We start from the raw sequence: 23,520 nt of genomic DNA on the forward strand, positions 1-23,520 counted from the left end.
ATTACAAATCTTGAACTAAAAAAAGTAGTCAAGAATGCATTAATGTGAAAAACGTTAAAGGAAGAATCGTGACTTGTGAAAAAATGATTAACAGAAAAGCCTAATTAAAAAAACAAATAAAATGATTAACGTGAAAAATGTTAATTAATAAAAATAAAATAATTAACGTAAACAACGTTAATATAAAATAAATAAATGAAAAATGAAAAAAATAAAAAGAAATAGACTACCTCTCATGATAAAATATAAGATTCAAATCTTCACAAGAATAAAGATTAACTCAAAACCTAGATAGCGTAAAAGGTTATCATAAACTCTAATAGAGTAAAAAGTGACATTGGTCCTAATAACTACCATAGGTAAGAGAGTTTTGTTTTTTTTATAATATTTGAATTAAATAGAAGTTAGGAATGATAAATGAGTTCATTAATTACTTAATTGGAAGTACTTAAAACTGATTTGATATGTTTATTTAAAAATTATTAAATTATTTTGAATAACTGGGAAATTAAACTAAAGAGTCAAGGTTAGTAATCTAATTAAATTTGCTATGCAAAAGAGCAATTTTATGCAGATATTTTAATGAAATTACTAAATTGTTTAAAATTAAAGAAAAAAAAGAAAGAAAAGGAAAATATTAGGCTACTTTTATTTGGCACACTTAAAATCTATTATTTAGAATATATGTTGTAAGACAATTATTTAATCTTATGTTTTTTTAACGAAATTACGAGGAATGAACTAAATAATATAAATGTTAATCACAAAGCACCAGTGGTCTAGTGGTAGAATAGTACCCTGCCACGGTACAGACCCGGGTTCAATTCCCGGCTGGTGCAATTTATCTTTTTGTTCTCAAACAATGGAGAATATGTAAGGAATATTGACCTCCAAGCTACACTTTTGGAATCCCAAAAGCGGGTTCATCCAATTACAGCCTTATGCAACATATATTCTATAAGGAACAATTTATATACATTTTTCTTCATCAGATGGCATTAAATGGGTAATCATTGCTCTCACATATCTTTATTGTCTACACACTTTAGTAACAAGTTTAGAATACACATCTGAAGTCCTTCCAACTGAACTTATGAGTTAGACATCTATATGCCCCGGCACTTGCAGAGCATCTTTTGGGGACTGCAATAAAATAAAAGCAAAATATATATGACGCCGTTGCCGGGGATGGAACCCGGGTCATCCGCGTGACAGGCGGGAATACTTACCACTATACTACAACGACTTGTGATTTCAAATTCAATTATTAATTTAAATATAAATAAATAATAATTGTAAGTATATAATAAGTGTTTTAAAAAAGAGTACGTTAATAAACAAATATACAATAAAACTGCATAAAACTATGTTAATACCCAACATCCATTAACTGCCATGAGCCATTAGGAAGTTGAACCATGCCCTGGTTAGCTTGCACCCACCATGAAGTTGGCACACTATACTCTTCCTTAAGCCCATCCAGCCCTTTGTTCACTAGAGCAATATCCCTCTCGATCACCAACTTGAACTCCAACGCCTTACTTCCCTGAGTTCCGGCCACCATATGCATATACACCTCCAAGTTGTGAGCCCTCGAAAGGAAAGACATGATCCCCGGTTGCCCATTTTTCAAGTAAGGAGATTTTTGGCTATCCACTTTTAAAACCTTCCCCACAACATCATAGCCCACAATGTTTATTGGGTGGTCTGGAACAACGTCTGGAATGTTCTCGATACGGAGGACGCGGAGGTTATGTAGGTCGGATGCCGTTGTCCTTAGCTTGGAGTTTCCCACACGCGGGCAGGCAAATGGGAAAGCAGTGACTAGGTGGTTTCCAGCAACGTTCCTCGCTATGTCTATCGCATTTAGAGTTGTGATCGCTGCTCCAAGGCTATGGCCTGTTACGGTAATACTAAGCTCCTCATTTTCATAGGTATTCACTAGTTTCTTGACCTCTTCGAGGACCTAAATTATAATGAAAAAGAAAAGTTGGTTAAGATAAATAAAAAAGAGGTAAGGGCTCTCAGATGTAACTCATATAATCCAAAGTATCCATTCATTGAGCTATTAATTACTATATCTTTAATATTACCTGGTCCCTTGCACTAGTCTTGTTATATATTGATCCAGAATCAATTGAAGTGTACAAAGAGTAAAACCCTTGATGAACCTTGGGGACGTCTTTCTCCTTGTGGTCATCTCCCGTTTTGAATATCTTAGTTGCCTCAACTAAGCCAAGTTGAATGTCATTTACCCATTCCATTGACTCTATAGTTCCTCTCCATGCGACCACAATATCCCTCCTTCCCATTTCACGCACCCCTTCGTCGGTGGCCACCGCCACAAAACCTATCCAATTCGACTCACTATTCTTGTCCTCTCTTGATAAGGATTTTAAGAGGAACCCATCTGGAACCAAACTAGAGGATGTCGCGTACAAGAATTTCGTCACAGTATACTTCTTCTCGGCCTTTCCTTTGCCTAGGCCAACTTTGGAGAAAAGTTCGTCTTTAGAGTAACGACTGAATCCCGCATACTTTGATGTCCTGTTGTTATTGAACGCGTCGTAAGTCGCCTCAGCCATTTCTCCATAGTGAATTAGATATCGACGGAGATCGTAATCCAATGGCTCAAGTAGGCCTTCCCATTCTTGATCCCCGCTCAAAACCTTCCAATTCTCCATCTTCTCTGTCACACTAGTAATTCCCTTTGCAAGACAAAATAATATATAGTTATTCAAAACGCACTTTCTCACCGATGACTTAATTATCTAAAAATGGTTGTTTTGTAGGGTTGCATTGCATGGCCTGGCATGCTTTATATAGAGAGAGCTAGCTTGAACCATTTTAAGGAAACTTCAATAAAGATTGAATGTTTGAATAATTATTTGATATTGTCAAGTTTGACAGTCATAAACACAATTTAAATATTATTAAAACAAATGAATTGTTTGACCAGTGAGTCAGTTATAAAAGTAAGATGATGTTTGTATGTTTCATTTTAAATTAATAATGCTGACATGGAGTTTATCCTTGTCCTTAATTATATTAGAAAATTAATTTAATTTTTTTTTTGGTAATTAAAACAAACCAGCAATTATTTTTATTTATTTTTATTTTTGAAAAGTACACGAACCTACAAAGATTGACATTTTATAATATTAACTTGAAAAAAACGTGACCACATTTGTTTTGATAATCATCCACAAGTTGGAGGACCAACTTAATGGGAGAGATTCTTTCATCATCAATATGTCCAATTGATAATTACCATGTTTTTATTTGTCTCATTTTAATGAGCTGTGGTCAATTCTCCAAGACATCGGCCATTGCCACATTCGTGAATATTTCAAACATGGTATGCTTTGAATTTTTTCTGTGGATCCATGTTCAACATTTAACCCTTGATTAGTGAGATTCTTTATTATTAATTTAAGGTAAAGATGGAAACTCCTAAACTTAAATAAAAAATAACTTTTATAATTTATTTTCTTTATTTAAATATTATATATTTCGTCTCTTTTCTATATTTAGAAATTTTTTTAGAAAACTTGTAAAGTCATACTTTTATGACGTTTCTGATGGTTTTCTAATATTGCAGTGCCTTGTTTTTTCTTTTCACCACTCAAATTTGAGTTGGTGTTGTATTTTGTTTGATAAGACTTTCTATTTAGTTGGATCAAAGTTGTAGTCTTGAATTTTTATAATCCGAATAATAATCTTAATATTTATTGGATCGTCTGTTGTTTATAATCACCAATCATATTCATGGTCTTTCCTCGAGTTCGTATTTGTTTCCTTTTTGCACAAATGAGATGGTGTTATCAAATTTGGAGTTATTTTTTATTTTTTAATATTTTTTTTAGAATTTGTCTTTCATCTATAGGTCATTTTACATGTATCCTATAATAATTTATAGGGAAATTTGATCAAATGACCTTAAAACTAACCCTCATCTCAAAATTAACCCTACAAGTATAAGTTCGAGTTTGGAAGTCAACTTGAAAATCATGTTCACCGTCATTCACATGAAACTCGAATAGGTTAAGTGGATTAATGTTGTAGAATCTGGCATTCTTGGCTTGTTCACGTAAGAACTTTTCATAATATGGAGATAAATGTTCTGTGTGGTTGGAAGATTTTTCTCTTCTATTATAAAACCATTCTTGTAGTGTGAATCTTAAATACTCAGCTAATGTTGTTATAGGATATTTCTTAGCTTCCTTACTTTGACTATTAAAACTCTCAGCGTAATTGCTTGTCATTTGATTGTATTGCGAACCAGTTAAAAAGGCACGACTCCATCTCTCTAGTCATATTTATTCCAGATATGTAACAATCTGAGGGTCCTTAGCCTTGATCTTGTCAAAATGCTGATGGAACTGCGACACTATGTATACGCGTGAAGCCATATCAAACTCAACGTGGCAGTTATCGGTTTTAAATTTGGCCATAATATTCATTTTGATGTGGTATGTGCATGCACTGTGATATGTTTCTAGAAAAACCGCGGACAAGGCATTGGCAATACTTGGGTGTCTATCAGATACAAAGACGATATCTGGGACTACTCTAATTGTCACTCTTAGTTGTTGCATGAAACATGTCCAAGAGTTATTATTCTACAAATCAACGACGCCAAAAGCAACAGGATATAGTTGTTCATTCGCATCCAATACAATCGCAACCAATAGTTGACCTCCAACCTTGTGTTTAAGAAAACTGGCATCGACGCACAATACAAGACGGCAACAGTTTCTAAAACCCCTAATTGAGACGCCTAGAGACATGAACATATACCTGAAGTGACCATGCTCATATGTCTGGATGTCAGTTATGGTACCTGGGTTATTCTTCGCCAACATGAACATGTATGATGGCAATTTTCCATAGGACTCCTCCATAGTCCTCGCATCGCCATTAAGGCATTTTCTCTGGACCTCCATGCCTTATTATAGTCCCGCTTAAACCTATAGCTTGTCTGGATGTTTTCCATTATTTTCTTAGGCATGTGGACATGGTGATGGTCCATATACGTATATTTGATGCACTCCCTAATTACTCATGATGGTGCTTTCTTCACATTCTCTTGTCTGGTCAAAATTGAGCATGCGTGTTCTTTTAATAATTTTCGAATCTCAAACATTTCTAGGAATTCTTCTTTCACAGCATACAATCTCCACCTACAGTTCTCATTCACACATTTCACAAACCAAAGATCTTTTGTTGACTTAACCATTTTGAATTCAAAATGATTAGTCATCGCATGTTTATGCACCCTCAATTGAAGTTCTTTTTTATCCAAAAAAAATGTACCTACTTCTAATCCGATTTCAAGGGTTAATTGAGCATGTGTTTCAACCTCGATTGGTTCAAATGAATCAATATGGCTGGATGTTTTCTGATATGGGAAGTGATGGATTGTCAGGGTGTAAAAGAATGAGGGATACCAACAACCAATTCACTCGGACGCAAACATTTGACTTATTGTCCTTTGTCTGCATGGTGTATGTCATTTTAACTTTGTAAGACATCCTACTCAAATATAGGGAATTCGGGAACTTCCTCTCCTGGTATTTTGCTTTCATTAGTTGAGTATGAAGGTAGTGACTTCTCTACTAAAGAAACACACAGAGGAGTGTGAAGCTGGTGGGGTGAAGTCGAAATTTCTTTTACATAGAACATCACATCTCTATCATATTGGATAACAGCAGGAGGAGCAGTTTTCAAAACCAAATTATACTTGACTTTGAACACTAAATCATCATCTCAATTTGTCTACATGAATAGCATCGTATGTCAGTTAATTCGTCATATGTAGTATTTAGGGATAGAGTCACACATACGCATAAAATTGAGACACAAGAACTAACACCATCATCATTTTTTCACTCTCCATCATAGAGGAGAAAACAACTAACAAATAATCAATTCGAGAATGACACACATTAACCAATTTTCGGGTTAATTAAATATTGGACATTGGCCAAAGTGAATAAAAAAATATACCAAAAAAAACTAAATGGAATAGGTTTATTTGATTTTGGTATTACTGATTTTATTTATTTTTAAAGGAATAAAAAAATCAAACGGACATAAACAACCATATTTAATCTAGTCAACTAGGCAAACAAGAGCAGGATCCAAACGAACCTAAGGGAGTATTCAAACAAGGTCAAATGGTGTCCAACCACCATTAGATCACTTTAATCTAATGTACAAGGGCTAAGGGATTCATACGCTCCATCCAAGGGACGAGGGACTTTTATGTGCTCAGCATTGGATGTGTTGAGTTATGGAGCCTACACTTATAATAAACTCTACATTATTAATTAGAGTTTATTGGGTTTATCTTTTTTTGGTTTTGGGCTTAGGCCTGACCAAAGTTATTTAGGTTTATTACTTGAATGTTTACCCTATAAATATGTAATTATTAAGGGTTTACATTGGAGAGACAGAATTCTAGAGAGATAAAGTGTGAGGCAAAAACTTTGTATTCCTTCTTCTTCTTCAGAGTAAATCTAGTGGTGGCTGAAGTGGATGTAGCTCAATTTGAGTGAACCACTATAAATCTGTGTGTTCTTGTGTTCTTCTTTCTTGTGTTTTTACAGATTGTTTTCAAGCAGGTCGGATTTGGGAGATACAAATCCTAACAACTGGTATCAGAACAGTTAGGCTAGATCTGAGCATTGGAAATAATGGCAAGTGAGAACAGTATAGGACATGGGATTGGAAGATTTGATGGGACAGATTATGCCTTCTGGAGAATGCAGATTGAAGATTATCTCTATGGAAAGAAGCTTCATGTTCCTTTGAGTGAGAAACTAGAGAAGATGGATGAAGCTGAATGCAAACTCCTTGATAGACAGGTTTTGGGAGTTGTCCGATTGAAGCTAGCCAAGACGGTTGCTCACAATGTAGTAAAGGAGAAGACCACAATGGGTCTGATGAAAGCTCTTTCTGATATGTATGAGAAATCATCTACTAACAACAAGGTACACTTATTGAAAAGACTCTTTTACTGAAGAATGGTTGATGGTACTTCTGTCATTACTCATTTGAATGAATTCAATACAATTGTGAATCAATTGCTATCTGTTGAGATTGATTTTGGAGATGAAGTTAGTGCCCTGATTTTGTTAGCATCTCTACCAAATAGTTGGGAACCTATGAGGGCAGCAATTAGTAATTCGGTTGGAAATGTTAAACTGAAATTTGTTGAAGTTAGAGATCGTATTCTTGCTGAAAAGATTCGTAAAATTGATTCTGGTGAAACATTCAAAGGTTCTACTCTGAATGTGAAAAACAGGGGAAGAGGTAATGATAGAAATTTCAACTGAGGTAAGAGCAGATCTATGTCAAGGAGTAGGAGGAGTCAGTCCAAGTCTGGGAGGACATTTGAGTGCTGGAATTGTGGTAAACAGGGTCATCTGAAGAGGAACTACAAAGCACCGAAGAAAAATGGTGATGATAAAAATGATGCAGCCAACGTTGTTACAGAATCTGTCACCGATGCGTTACTTCTGTTTGTTGATAGCCCGATAGATTCATGGGTTTTGGACTCAGGAGCGTCTTTCCACACCACTGCTCACAAAGAATTAATGGAGAATTATGTGGCTAGAAACTGTGGGAAAGTTTATCTCGCAGATGGTGAGCCACTAGATATTGTTGGCATTGGTGACATCAAATTGAATATGGCAAATGGTTCTGTTTGGAAGATTAATAAGGTGAGACACATTCCAGGTTTAATGCGCAATCTGATTTCTGTTACACAACTTGATGAAGAATGTCACAATTTTAGTTGTGGAAATGGTGCGTGGAAGGTGACTAAAGGAGCAATTGTTGTTGCTCGAGGTCATAAAACTGGAACGTTATACACGACTTCAACTTGCAGAGAAACAGTTGTTGCTGTAGTTGATGACTCGAAGAACAGTTAGTTGTGGCATTGCAGGTTGGGTCATATGAGTGAAAAGGGATGAAAATTCTTTTGAAGAATGGACAGATTCCAAAAGTGAAGTCTGTTGAACATCAGTTATGTGAAAACTGCATTCTTGGAAAACAGAAACGTGTGAGTTTCTTAAAGATTGGGAAGGAGCTCAAGAAAGAAAGACTAGAGTTGGTACACACTGATGTGTGGGGACCTGCACTTGTTTCTTCTATTGGTGGATCATACTACTATGTGACTTTTATAGATGGTTCAACAAGAAAAGTATGGGTTTACTTTATGAAGCACAAGTCTGTAGTATTTTCTATTTGCAAGAAGTGGAAGGCTTTGGTTGTAAATAAAACAAATCAGAAAGTTAAGTGCTTGAGATCCGACAATGGAGGTGAATATATCAATCTAGATTTCAAAGAATATTGTGCTGTGAATGGGATCAGTATGGTGAAGATTGTTCCCCGAACGCCTCAAGAGAATGGAGTAGCTGAACGAAAGAATCGAACATTGAACGAGCGTGCTAGAAGTATGAGATTGCATGCAGGGCTGCCTAAAACCTTCTGGGCAGAAGCTATTAATACTACTGCCTATTTGATAAACAGGGGACCCTCTGTTCCTCTTGAATTCAGAATTCCTGAAGAAGCTTGGAGCAATAAAAAGGTAAATCTTTCTTATTTGAAAGTGTTTGGTTGTTTATCATATGTTCATATTAATGAATGTGATAGGAGCAAGCTTGATCCAAAGTCTAATAAATGTTTTTTCATTGGTTTTGGTGATATCGAGTTTGGTTATCGTTTATGGGATAATCAAAATCGGAAGATCATTCGTAGCAGAAATGTTATCTTCAATGAACAGGTTCTCTACAAAAATTGTGTTGGGAAGACATCAGATGGTGATTCCAAGTTAGAAGAGACTGGTACAGTCGATTTGAGACAATTTTCAGCTGAATATATACCGGTTGTCGAAGAAGAACAATGTGTTGTTGAAGATGAAATCGTTGAGAACGTGACCCCAGAGGTAAATCAGCAAACACCGGTTATACAGTTGAAAAGATCATCAAGGAATCGAAAACCAGTTGAGAGGTGGTCTCCATCTCTGAACTATATCTTGTTGACAGATAGAGGTGAACCTGAATGTTATGAGGAAGCAATACAATCTGATGAATCAATTAAGTGGGAGTCTGCTATGAAAGATGAGATGGACTCTTTGATGTTGAATCAGACTTGGGAGCTCACTGAGCTACCAAAGGGAAAGAAAGCACTTCACAACAAATGGATCTTCAGGATTAAAGAAGAACATGATAAAACCATGAGGTACAAGGCAAGGTTGGTTGTGAAAGGATTTCAACAGAAAGAAGGTATTGACTACAATGAGATCTTTTCTCCAGTAGTTAAATTGATGACAATCAGAACTATTTTGAGTTTGGTTGTGAAAGAAGACCTTCATCTTCAACAAATGGATGTCAAAACTGTTTTTCTTCATGGTGATTTAGATGAAGAGATTTATATGCGACAACCAGAAGGATTTGAAATCAAAGGAAAAGATGAGCTTGTGTGTAAGCTTCAGAAGAGTCTGTATGGTTTGAAACAGGCTCCAAGGCAATGGTACAAGAAGTTCGATAGCTTCATGAAAAGTAACAATTTTTTGAGGTGTGAAGCTGATCATTGCTGCTATATCAAGAGGTTTGATAAATCGTACATTATTTTTCTTCTTTACGTTGATGACATGTTGATTGCTGGAGCAAGCTTGTATGAGATTAACAAGCTCAAGAAAGAGTTGTCTGAAAAGTTTCCAATTAAGGATTTGGGTGCTGCTAAACAAATCCTTGGGATGAGAATTTTCAGGGATGAAGAAGTTCTCAAGCTTTCACAAGAAGAATATGTGAAGAAAGTTCTTAGCATGTTCAACTTGTATGATGCAAAACCAGTTACTACCCCCTTAGCTAGTCACTTCAAACTATCTAAAGATCAGTCGCCTTCAATAGAGGAGGAGAAAAATTACATGGCCATTGTTCCGTATGCCTCTGCCATTGGTTGTATTATGTATGCGATGGTTTGCACAAGACCAGACATAGCACATGCAGTGGGAGTTGTTAGCAGATTCATGAGCAACCCGGGTAGACAACATTGGGAAGCAGTAAAGTGGATACTACGATACTTAAGAGGAAGTACGGGTCTCGCTTTGTGCTTTCGAAAGTCTAATATGGGTTTAGAAGGATATGTTGATGCTAACAATGGTGGTGATGTTGATAGTAGGAAGAGCACAACAGGGTACATTTATACTTTGGGAGGTACTGCAATCAGTTGGGTATCAAAATTGCAGAAGATTGTTGCTCTTTCTAGTTGTGAAGCAGAGTATGTTGTTGTGACAGAAGCTGCTAAGGAGATGATGTGGTTACAACCCTTTTTGCGAGAATTGGGTCAAGACTACGAGGGAAGTGTGTTGCGATGCGACAGTCAGAGTGTCATTCATTTGGCAAAGAATCCTGTTTATCATGGCAGGACGAAGCATATACAGGTTCGTTATCATTTCACCCGGTCAGCTTTAGAAGATGGAGTATTAGCTCTTGAGAAGATTCCCGGGAGTGAGAATCTAGCTGATATGTTGACGAAAACTGTGACAAATAAGAAACTGAAGTTGTGTGCAACTTCAGTTGGTCTTCTTCATTAAGAAACCAAATGGAAAGCCACTACCGATCGAGAGATGATGAAGTTAGTCTCCAAGTGGGAGATTGTTGAGTTATGGAGCCTACACTTATAATAAACTTTACATTGTTAATTAGAGTTTATTGGGTTTATCTTTTTTGGTTTTGGGCTTGGGCCTGACCAAAGTTATTTAGGTTTATTACTTGAATATTTACCCTATAAATATGTAATTATTAAGGGTTTACATTGGAGAGACAGAATTCTAGAGAGATAAAGTGTGAGACAAAAACTCTGTATTCCTTCTTCTTCTTCAGAGTAAATCTGGTGGTGGCTGAAGTGGATGTAGCTCAATTTGAGTGAACCACTATAAATCTGTGTGTTCTTGTGTTCTTCTTTCTTGTGTTTTTACAGATTGTTTTCAAGCAGGTCGGATTTGGGAGATACAAATCCTAACAGGATGATCTAGGGGGCACAGGGCTCTCCAGCGCAGCATTAGTCGGACCAACTAATGGTCCAGGCATGGAAGTTGATCGAACCCAGATGGAACGCTTGAACGCGGACGGAACATTCGAAACCCTAACTCCAAGACTGTTAAAATTTTGAGTTAATTCTTAAAATCTTTAAATTTTATGATTGTAAAGAAGGATAACGAGTCTGATTTTAAGTAAATTTTTACGATTTTAAATTTATTATAATAAGATTTTACGAGTTATAAATAATTCGATTTTACATTAAGAAAAATCAATTTATAGATTTAAAAAAAATTATTATTTATTCAAATAAATAAATTTGTATAATTAATTTTATAAATTTAATTTTTTTTATAATGTTATTTAATTATTATTATTTTTAATTAATTTATATTTAAAGAAATAAATTTTATAATTATATAGGCATAAAATACTTAATTATATATATATATATATATATTCTCAGCTTCCCTAAGATCCTGAGTTCGAGTCCGTTAGGCAACAAGTTTTGTGTCTAGTTAAATGGTTAAGTGTTTACGGGTTATGTGTTTAATTCGTTGTCCCATTTATTCTCTCTTCTAGCCTAGCAATAACAAGAGGTGGATATTCTCAACCTGCATAAGATTCTAAGTTCGAGCACGTCAGACGAAAAATTTTGCGCCTGGTTAAATTGTTAAATATGTTTGCGGGCTATGTGCTTAACCCGTTGTCCAATTTTTTTTTATAATTATAATATATAACTGATATTTTGGTAAATTAAATTCTTACAATTTTATCTAAATTCTAGATTTTACGGGTTTACAATTAAACAACGATTTTATATAAATTTTCGATTTTGACCGCCTTAGACAGAACGCCTCGCGCGCGTGAGGTCATTTTCTTCCACCAGTCCACGCCCAGACAAGTTTAAATCGATCGATGACCGTCGACGACAACCTACATCTTGAACCTTCGAAATCACCAAATTGACTCCCCAAAATTAGAACTTGTTCGAGAGTTAACAAGGATCATTTAAGGAACCTCTTAGAAGATGATTAACGCTCGAACACCTTCAATTTGTGCGGGAAATATTTGGGGCCTTTTGGGGAATTCTTCAAATTCTCAATGCTTCGGTCAAATTAGGTATAAATAGGTCTTGAGTTAGTCTTCCCTAGGGTTGTTAGCCTTTTGTTTAAACTATGAACTAGCGCTAGAGACCGCTTGTAACCGAATCTTCCATGATCAAAAGCTTCAAGTCAAATTTTTCAACCTCTCCATCACAGCCCTTTAGTGCATCCTCACTTAGTAGAAAGCTTCCTATCATCCTTAGGAATCTTCTCAACGTTATTGTAAGTCGTAATTCTCTTCTTAATACAAGTTATAATCAATTTTGATTTTCTTTCTATTCTTGTTTTAGTTTGTTTATTTCTTGTACTAATTTTAATTGCTTAGTTGAGTTATAAATTCCTAAAGTGAACTTTTTAGTTAATTGAAACAACCTAATAGACTAGAATAATAAACGCTCAAATTTCATTTAGAATTTGAAATAACTGAATTGTCCCTGGGATGTTTGTAATGTTAGACAGGGTCGGCCATGAGGTAAGGCAACCAATGCACTTGCATAGGCCCCACTCTTATAGGGCCCCATTTTTTTATATTTAATAATATTATATTATTAATATTATTTTTTCCTCTTTTTTCTCCTTTAATATTAAATATATATTATAAAAATAATTTTTTTATCTCCTTTTTAGTCTGGTATTATAATATATTAATTATTTATATTTTATTTTATTAATTAAAATTAAAAAAAAATTACTATTCTAGGGGCCCCAAAATTTAAATTTGCATAGGGTCCCCAAAATGTTAAGGCTTCTCAGGGCGGGCCTGATGTTAGGCATCTACCTGAAGTGAAAATGAATTTAATCTTGTTAGGTACTTTACATAAAATTGGGTATTCTCATAAAAACGGACGAGTATCGAAAAACCATTATAATTCGTAAAGGTGCATTAATTATTATAAAAGGAAAGAGAATCAAAGACAATATCTAGTTGGGTACAATTATAGGTGGAGTCCATTCTATTGAGTCAAATTATGATAGCACAAAATTATGACATATGCGTCTTAAGCATATGAACAAACATGGAATAGTTGAATTAAATAAAAGAGATTTATTGAGAGGTATAAAGAGTTAAAAAGGAATGGAGTTTTGACATTTGAATCAAACATTTTCTTTTTAAAAAATGATTGATTTTATAAGTTACAAAACTCACATCACTTTGTTTTTTTAGAATTACCTTGAATAAATTAAATAATTGTGGAATGATTTTCATTAAAATTTTAATATTTATAAATATATATTATTTAATAATTTTTATTTTTTCTCATTAACAAATTAATATTTTATTTGTAACTCTTTTTATTTGATTTAATAATAATTAATTATTATCAAAAAAAAGTCATATATATAATTTATATTTATTTATATGATTAAATATAATACTATTCACCTTCTTTATTATTACTTATTTTAAAAATATATATATAATAAAATATTTAATTCAAATAAAATATATATTTAAAAAAATAATAGATAACAAACAATAATAGAGAGAGAAAAAATATTTAATGAAAATGAAAAAGAGAAACAATTATTGGAAAGGAAAGAGATAGTAGACAATGAGTGAGTTATCATTGTTCATATCTTATTTAGTTAGGATAATTCCTGCCGGATATTTTTATATCATTTTTTTAAAATTTTATGATAAAATTATAAAAAAAAAAAATTATATAATATATTAAAAATTCATACTATTCTAAACAAAATAACTTAAAACTTTTATAAAAATATGAAAAATAAATAATATTATACATTTAGTTGTGTTTATTATTAGTGTTCGGACGGAAGATACGAATATCATCCATGCTGTTCCATAAGACACATTGTTAAATGAAAAGGTTGCTTAATTACAATATAAGGACTCATTTGATTTAGTAAATTTCATACAAGAATCATATACAAGATACAAGATACAAGATGAAGATATTATGATCCTTCAAAAGGAGGGAGAAGGAAGCTGATCCCTAGATCACAAAATAAATGGCTGCCTTTATGCATGCAAAGATTACAAGGCAAAGTCAATCGCTCGCTAGTGTGTAGTTTACATAATGAAACTTAAAGGCAAACATGGCCCTAGCTGCTGCCCTATCAGCTACTACAACACAAAGAAAAAATACCCATACAATTTTAATTACAAAAGAACTTTGGATTATTGTTATTTCCATGTACACAAAATAAAAAAAAGGCTCCCTACTCCCCCCAACTAAAAAAATAACTTCAAATTTTTAAGAGGAATGAATGGTTATTCTCATCATAGGATTTTGTCGATCGTGTTAACAAAACAAGAATCATACATCACTCCAAGTATCGTCATCATCACTTCCGACGACCTAAATGTTAATTTACCATTCAACCGTTTCAGGTCACATACTAAATTTTCATTCTAAAAGAAATATGTTTAAAAGGGAAAAACAAAATTGTGTACCTGACGAATTGCATTAGCCTTCTCCAAAATTGCATTCACTTTAGAAGTTGTAGTTGAGAGTGCAGGTTGAACTGTATTATTCCTCGTTGTGGTTGTTCGCCTCAAGTTGAAAGACTGAAAAATAATCCGGATCTCAAAAAAATAAAAGAAATATAACATCTTATACTTCAAGCTTAATCTTCTTTTTTATTAATTTCAAAATAAAACAGTCCATTTTAGGCATTCCATTTAATAAGCATTATCCTTTCTCCATATACCTCCTAAGTCCTACCTCATTCTAAGACTTAAAGTACACCAAGAGATCAATATACCACATAATCCAGACACATTGATACTTTCTCTACAGCAGTTCATAAACAAAGTATAAATGGAATGGATGCAGAACAAAACAAAACAGATACATAGGCCTTTTTTTTGCGTTAAGCACATAGTCAATTAACTAGGTGAGCAGAACTTGCCTAACGGGTCGAACCTAGGATCTCAAGAAGGCTAGGAATATTCATCTTTTGTTGTCGATAGGCTAGAAGAAGGGATTGCATAGGCCTCTTGATAAAAGATTATTTGTATTTAATCTAAATAACCCCTTATCCTCTCATCAGCTAAAATATCCTTTTTACTTATTTTTTATAATATTTTGAATACAAAGAATATTTTGGTCATATAACCTAAATAATATACTTTTTCATACACAAGATTTTATATTTTCCAAAAAGTTGGATATTTAAAAAAAGAAATCAAACAATCTCTTAAAGAAAAAAGAAAGAAAGAAAGAAAAGAGATACATAGCTACTCACTTTGGTTCTAATTTGTTCGAGAAAATCATCCTGCTCATTTGTAATTGTACCCCTGAAACTTGCTGTGTGATTGATTTCTTTCCTCTGGAATTGTGCCTGTGAAATCACAAACTACTGTGATTAGTCATTCCTTTCAAATAAGCAATTGAACTTTCATAATTCTTCTGATTATTATACCTTGTCAGTCTTAAGCAAGAGGTGGTCATCAGGCTGTAGTTGAACCGGGAATGGTTTAGTTGTCACAAAGATAGTACCTAGTGATGATGTCACCTCATCTTCATAATCAACAGCTTCAGATACAGAATCTTCTTTTCCTATGCTCGTGTTAGTTTTCATCACACGCCACTCCATTGGGGGGAGTGGAGGAGGCAGTGGTGAAGGCTCCTCAATAGACTCTGACTGCCCTTTTCTCATATCTTGCTCAAATAAAGGGTTCAAAGTGTTGAGACATGGAAGCTCAAAAGAAGGAATAAAGTGTAAATGTTCCTCACGACTTTCAACATTTGGGTTTTGAAGTTCATTTTCTTTTTTTGGTAGAAATCTTGCAATGCCTGTTTCAGAATCCTCATGAGAAGTTGAAATAGATTCAGTTAATGAGATTCTACGTAAAGCATCATACAACTCATTGTCCTTGTCTTGACTAGCAGTATCAGATACCCACTGCTCAGAGTTGGACTCATCAGATTGATGGCTATTACAATAGTCAGAATTATAAGGAGATGATCTACAAAACGTGTCATCATCAGAATCCAAACTGATGTCATTATGACGAGTTCTAGGCTCCGGGACCAACTGAAACGAAGGCATGATATCACTTCCATTGTCATGAAACTGATTCGCATCAGGAAATTTTAATTTTAGCTTTGATATCTCAAAGCCAACCGGAGGCTGAAAAGATATCTTCATATGTTGAATTGGAGGGGAAGATGGAGGTGAATTTTCTTCTAGGGACCCATTTCTGGATAGGCTGTTGAGGTTTTTACCATGTTCTTTAGTCTTCAGCTCAGGAAGACCAATTTTAGTGGCAGTTGGGGCTTCAGACTTCTCATCATGCAAACTTAATACTTTCCTCTGCAAACTATTAGAAAACAATCTATTAGCAAGTCCAACCGTCTGCTGAGCATTTCCACCATTCCTATGACTGGAAACAGTTGGAAAACCTCCAGCATCAGTAGAATGCACCAGTTTAGCTCTCTCATTCACGAATTCATAAATTCTCCTATTAGTGTCAAAAGAAGTTGGTGAAAATCTCTGAAATGTGTTGTTTAAAATAGCCTCATCGTCGTTAGAACTATAATCTTGCTGAATAATCTCAGAAATTTTGACTGGCTTGTGCTGCTTTGAAAATCGGTTTGATGGACCAACAACCCCTTGACCGGGTGAGTTATCCTTATCTTGGGTTGCAGAACCCTGAACTTCAGGACTCAAACCACTGAAAACCGGAGGTTTGGATGGTTCCAGTCCTAGCAAACCTCCATTTGTCCAAAATTGTACAGACTGAGTGCTAGCAAATTTTGCAGGAAGCTTCTGAGGCTTATCGTTCACTGGGGATTGCAGATCAAGTTCTCTAGAGTTCAAACTTGATAAATCCAAGCTACTAGATCTGACATTGGAATAATCGTCTTGAGGACTCTCAATCTCACTGGAGCTGTCCAAGATATGGCCACCTGTTGGAGGTGGTGAAGAGATCTTATTCTGGTCAACATCTTCTTTGTGAGGCGACTCTAAAGTGATAGTGTCAAGTGAATTAGGTTTAGGTATATCAAAGGACATTTCTTTCTTTGTGGAACCAGATTCAGAGTTCAACAGATCAGGTTCTGTAACTTCATGCTCCAATTCTCGTTTTGTTTGAAAATCTAAATCAGCTTCAGACTCAGATTCTATAGTGTTAAGCGCATCCACGAAGTTATCCGGTTCACTTTCAATATCGTCGGGCTGGTTTACATGAGCGAAGGTTGAACCTTTTTCATCTTCTCCATTATGGAACTGAAAGTCAGTTTCATATTTACTCGCCAAATGTGACAATTCTGAATCCTGAGTTTCTACATCAAATTTTGGGGGAAGAACCTCCATAGCTTCGTCAGGAATACAAGGATTTGTCGGCTCTGTTATTTCTGTTTTCTCATCCCATGTAACACATGATGATCGGTGACCAGCATTTTCCATGGACAAGTTATGTTCTTCAAAATAATCATCTTCAGCCAAGATTTGTTCCTCAAGAGAAGTTGAATCAAGCATGTCACTTTGTTGAATTTCTATACCAGATATAGATGGCTCAACAGAACCTTGTTCTTCAGGGTTAAAGGTGAATGTTGGCTGGAAAACACATTCTATGTAGCCTGACCCTAATCTTGAATCAAAAGAGTTTGACTGGTCTTCCAATTCGGAATTTTTCATGAAATCAAATGTAGAGATATTTCTTGAAGAAGAAATTTGTTCATCAACAGAGTGTGGAGCAAATTTATTTCTGCACCATGAGCAAAGAACTAAGTAAAAGGAAGGCAAACATGTTACATTATCAAATGACAAATTAACCTACAAGATATGAAGTGATGATAAAGCACCTGGAATATTGATCACGTATTGACAAGCCACTGTTAGAGACCTCCCCATTTGTCTGCCATGCTCTCTTTTTCTGTAGATTTATTTTGTTCTTTGTTATACCACAATTTCAAAAGGACATATGCAGTATTAATCCGCAGTTTATCAAACATGAATCAATATCGATTATTCCAAGGGAAGCACGACATATACAAACCTAGTCCTATGAAATCACAGAAAGAGAATGAGTAATCTCCTTAACCTATTTTTGTTTTATATGCCAGTATGTTTTTTGAAAGGGTAGAACCTAATGTTTTCTTTGCCAGTATGTTAACAAGATAGAAGGAGAATTCCTACAAGATTTGAAGCTACAAGACATTAATAAAATGTGTATGGACTAGAAAATTGTGCTGGTCTCAAACTACATAATGCAAAAGTCCTACTAGGGGAATAAGTATCATATTTAAGTTTGAGACCAGCACAATTTCTAGTCCATAATGATACTACAAATCATGTGATGTTACAGTTTTGAACTACATAATCCCATCATGTGATGTTACAGTTTTGATGGGATTACAGTTTTGAACTACATAATCCACAATTTTCTTCTTTAAACTACATAATCCCATCATGTGATGTTACAGTTTTGACAGTATTTAAAATCCTTCTTTAAATGACAAAAGTACCCTTGATCATTTAAACTTTTTCGTCTTTAAATAAGGGAAAAACTGTCATATTCACGTTTGTTTTCAGCTTTTCCAAATAATCTGAAATTTAAAAAATCAAACGAATTATAATCTATACCCATAAATCTAAATCCAATAAGACAAACTAAAATAAATGGCATAATAGTCTACATCAAGGAAACACAAATCCATCTTCAATAGTTAGATGGAAGATACCTTCCTCCTGTGGGCCTTCCTATGCTTTGAAGCTTTTCCCAAGTTTGTTTCAGAAGAGATACCAGATGCTCTTCGGAAAAAGGTAGGATCTGAATATCTCTTTAAGCAGGACCCGGGGCCTCCAGCATCAAATCTAGGATGAAATATGCGCTATTAAGAATACAGAATCCTTTTACAGGAGAATAATCTCAATTTTGAAATGCACCTATCAAGCAACTGGAGGCGTGGAGGTCTAGAACATTCTTCATAAGAATCCATTACGAACTGTGGCAAGTCATCATATATAAAAAGATTTTTTTCAGTTTTTACACGAGCGCGCCAGTGAGTACCTGTAAAATAACTTCTTTACATGAAGAGTTGGAAAAAAGTGGAAATAAAACAAAGGAAAAATTAATAAATCCTTAGAGCAACAATTAGCAGCCTCTTTTTATTTATTTTGTTAGAGTAACTGAATATTTACTCTGATTAATAATATTGGGGAATAAGTATCATATTTAAGAAGTAAAGCAAAGTGGAAAGGAAGTACAAAGTTGAGTGCTATAAAGTCTCACACTTGTATTTGTCAGATTGTGGAGAAAATCATCAACTAAATATACACTTACAAGAGTCTCTACAACAAGAAATGAGGAAGTCATATTTTACTATGTGTAGTACTTATAGAAAGATTGAGGTGAGGAAATAGGATGACCTAAGCCCTTAGATGAGAAACAAGGAGAAAACAAAGATGAGAGGCCAAAACCTAATTCTTCTTTCAGTTCATTGATTGATCTTCATTTACAGCTAGTGCTTCTATTTATTTATAAGCATAGAAGCTGTGACATATTATAACAGACTAACAGCTGTTCTAACTTACATAACAACTTGGGTAATAATTTTTTCTGAAAAAGAAACTTGGGTAATAATAACTAACAAGTAAACTAAGGGACCTCTTACTATTTCATGCCCTAGCTACTAACCTACCCTACTGATATGTAGCACATTTCTCTTCTCTCAGCATACAAAATTAGCAGTGTAAAATATGCAAGATTAGCTATTTATAATTGTCAAGGAGCAGTTACGAGCAGCACTCATCTATTACAAGATCAAAATGTACTTTTAAGGAGTTCTGATAGTTGGATGGGAAATTTTTTATCTTATTGGCATTTAAAATTCTTCTATTGCTATTTTATTTTCTTGCTTTGTTTTTCCCCATCCCCTTTGTTACGTTTGAACGCTTCTTGCGTTCTTTCTAATAAAAAAGTTTACCTTTTTCAAAAAAAATATAATTGCAAGTTGCAACAAAAGACCAGATGAGGTCAAGATCTAGATGCATACCAAGTAATGGGACATGTACATCATTGAATTTTAAACAGTTATTAACTCTTAAGATTACAGCACAAAACAAGTGAAAAAGATTAGCTAACGATTGCATAAGTTCCTATTATTGTTCCTACAGATTCTGTTTTCACAATTTTTTTCGAGAAAGAAATATGTTTTCACGATTCAAACATCAAGTTCTACAACTCCTGTGTTTCATTACTCCAGAGTCGCATGCCTTATTAGTCACCAAATATTGGAATAGATAGGTATAAACCCATTCAAGAAGACAAATGTTACCACACGCAAAAATAAGTTGGTAGAGGAATTTAGGCATTAGCATCTAATACCAATATATGTTGCTACATTCATGGACCTCTGACCTTAATAATTTCTCAACTGAATGGAAATAGAGACATCACCGTAGATGAGCCATACCAGAGGTGTAAGCAAAATGCAGGTGGCTCTTTTGGGACCATATGGCCTTCTCAAGTGGAGAAAGTGATGCTTCAATGTGTTGTGTACGAGCCACTAATTTCTGGCTCCTAGAGGAAGTGACCATCACCTGCTCTTGCAGGCCATGAAAGACTTCTGCTGCAAATCTACAATGGAAAAATTATAATTATTAGTTGACGAAATGTTAGCATGAAAATTCACTTAGTAACTTGGAGTTCATATTCAGAATTCGCTACTATAAATAGCTGGTCCTCAACATTTTTTTAATTACGTTGAACTTGGAAGCTACCTAAAAAACATAAATTGAAAGACAAACTATCAAAAGTATACAAGTCATGATATAATAGACACAAAATATGACTTTTCAATTGCCATAAAAATATTATGCAACAAATTTAAATTCCAAACTATGCACAAAAATTAACTTGACATGGCAACAAGTAAAATTTGTTGATAGGAACCAAAGAAGGGGCTGTCTAGAGTTGATTTTGTCATCAAGATGGAGTCAGTTCCACAATTCTTGGCTATCCCACAAATTTATCTTCTTGGCACTCGCTCGTGGAAAATCTCTAGCTATGCTGTCTAACTTTTAAAATTGATAAGATACAATGATTCAGTAAAATGCTACTTAACAATGATATCTGAATGTTTAATATGATTTATATTTGCATGGTGTATAACTCAATGTAGGTTGTCCTATCACAAGAATTTATGTAGTATCAACAACTGTCCATTTGGGTTCAACAGATTCTTCCCTTTAACACTACATGCAAATTTTAATTTTTTTAATTTTATCATAGCAAGATCCACAATTCTTGGCTGTCAGACCACAAATTCAATGTATTTTAGTTTTTCTCATGTCATTATTTGTTTCGTCGTGCTTAAACAACTCCCGCTTTCAATGTTTCATGGACCTTTTTTTAAAAAAAATACTAACATGGAAATTCATAAACTTCAGGAAGGTTAAATTAGGTCCATCACCCCATTTGTCATCCCAGATATTTTCATATCTTGACTTCATATAGACCTAAAAGTTGTTCAAAGAAAAACAACTCAAAATATCCATTTTACTACTTCATATCAATGCTATTAGTCAAAACTATCCTAATGAAATCCAAACCATCAAAAGCTCAAAGCAACAGACTGAATATCATTTACACGCAAACATATAATCTATATATAAAAAAACCAAGTCCTATTCTAATACTCTCATTTATCAAACACAAATTCCATTTCACAGAAGGAAAAAAAAACACATCGAGCTAACATCATCAAAAACTTAGTAACCGCATTACTCAAATACTCAATAAGCTATATAAAACACAAAAGTATCTAGAGAGAAAGAAAGGTAACAATACTCTGCAAGATCGCCTAATTGACGCAAGATCCCAACAAGTCCAGCTACCGCAACGCCTTCAAGTACAGCTTTTGGATCTTCTTTATCTACATCCTTGTACAGTTCCGGCTGCCCCAAGCTATACTCATTCCTCAGCTGAAAATGAACCAGAGGCATCTCAATCCGCTTCAATCTCGCTCCAGATTCAGCAAAAACAGTAGAAGAAGATGAGAAGATCAATGCAGTTAGCAAAATGATTCAATTAGGTGAGAAGATTGAAGCTTGTTAACTGCTGTACTTTCAATTTAGCGCTAAAACAGAGAGATGGAGCTAATCGAGAAGAAGGACATTGCCAACTCTTGAAGTCATTTCTGGGACTGTATCATTAATTTGTTTCTTCATTTGGAGATATTAAATTTACCCAAATACCCTTGGATTAGGAATTAATTGGCATTTCTGACCTCCCGGAATTAATGCACCTTTATATCAGAAAATTGTCCTTCACCTTCTTCTAGCTTTATTAATTTCTGATACTAAAATTAAATTATTTCCATATTTATTATTTAGAGCTGGTTTCATATTAGGTTTGTTTTGAAATCTTTATTTGAAAACTTATTATTTTTAAAAAAAAAAATTAAGTTATACAAATATTTTATCCAAAACCCAGATAAAATAAAAAACTCCTAAAGCTGATTTGATATGAGTATTTTTTTTAATTTTAATTAGTTATTTAGTAACCTATAATGTTTCCAAATAAGTTAGAGCTCTTTTAGTTATTTTTTATCTGAATTTTATCCATTTACTTTTTTTTTTTCTAATTTATTCAGATTAAATTACATTTAAATTTGAAAAAGTAGATTACTATTGAAAAGTCATGTTTTGGTAGGTAGATGTGACAAAATATCTTACAATTTTGTTTGTTTGTTAAAAGTAATTTAAAAATTGATAAATTGTAATTCTAAATTTCACTTTGGTTGTATTTGAGATGTTAAAAAAAGAAATTTGGAGAGGAAATGATGAGGTTATTTGTTGGGAAAAAATATTGTTTTTTCAGTCAATTAAATTGTATCATATTATTTTTAATGTACTTTTTTTTAAATTTTCTCTTCCAATCATTTCTTTTTTCAATAATTTTTTTATGTGTGATTTATTTTGTATTATAACGAGACACCTCTCTAATATTTGTTTATATAAAATTATGATAATTATGATTATACATGATTAAATAGTTTTATTATTAAAAATTTATGAAATTTTACAACATATGTAACCTTGTGAGTCTTGTAATATAAAAAACTAGTATTTTTTTAAGAAAAAAATAATAATTCATTTTCCGAATAAATTATATTTAGCAAAATGAAATTACTTTTTTAATGTTTATTGTATGATTCAATAAGGAATTATAAATGAAAATATGAATATGTGCTTCAATCAATCTAGTTTTATGTGATTTTATTTTAAATGTTGTCATTTAGATTCAAATTGAGATGAAACATTTTATATATAAATGTGTTGGGTTATGCTATATCTTTCTAGAAATCAAATCGATGCAAATCAGTTTCGAAATCGTCTATGACAAACAACAGATTTACCAAAACTGAAATAACATAAAATAATAA

The 23,520-nt window shown here is 33.8% G+C and overlaps 2 protein-coding genes and 2 non-coding genes across 4 annotated transcripts; 1 reads left to right on the forward strand and 3 right to left on the reverse strand.

Moving 5' to 3' along the window:
* The first annotated feature begins 768 nt into the window (after window positions 1-768).
* Window positions 769-839, forward strand: TRNAG-GCC. Its single transcript has one exon. It is a non-coding gene; the product is annotated as a tRNA-Gly (tRNA).
* A 335-nt stretch (window positions 840-1,174) lies between these two features.
* TRNAD-GUC lies at window positions 1,175-1,246 on the reverse strand. The gene has a single exon. It is a non-coding gene; the product is annotated as a tRNA-Asp (tRNA).
* Window positions 1,247-1,369: 123 nt separating this feature from the next.
* On the reverse strand, window positions 1,370-2,690 carry LOC124922050 (phospholipase A1-IIgamma-like). The gene is made up of 2 exons (XM_047462775.1): window positions 2,094-2,690; window positions 1,370-1,966 (listed from the first exon to the last, which is right to left on the reverse strand). Exons 1-2 carry the CDS (start codon window positions 2,682-2,684, stop codon window positions 1,370-1,372), a joined length of 1,188 nt encoding a protein of 395 aa, XP_047318731.1. The 5' UTR covers window positions 2,685-2,690.
* An 11,402-nt stretch (window positions 2,691-14,092) lies between these two features.
* On the reverse strand, window positions 14,093-22,272 carry LOC124934064 (protein SCAR3-like). Its single transcript, XM_047474536.1, has 9 exons — window positions 21,924-22,272; window positions 20,548-20,711; window positions 19,019-19,142; window positions 18,814-18,946; window positions 17,935-18,005; window positions 15,548-17,837; window positions 15,371-15,466; window positions 14,577-14,690; window positions 14,093-14,481 (listed from the first exon to the last, which is right to left on the reverse strand). Exons 1-9 carry the CDS (start codon window positions 22,076-22,078, stop codon window positions 14,440-14,442), a joined length of 3,189 nt encoding a protein of 1,062 aa, XP_047330492.1. The 5' UTR covers window positions 22,079-22,272; the 3' UTR covers window positions 14,093-14,439.
* Window positions 22,273-23,520: the final 1,248 nt, after the last annotated feature.

Source organism: Impatiens glandulifera, chromosome 1, assembly GCF_907164915.1.
Source record: "Impatiens glandulifera chromosome 1, dImpGla2.1, whole genome shotgun sequence".
Classification (NCBI taxonomy): domain Eukaryota; kingdom Viridiplantae; phylum Streptophyta; class Magnoliopsida; order Ericales; family Balsaminaceae; genus Impatiens; species Impatiens glandulifera.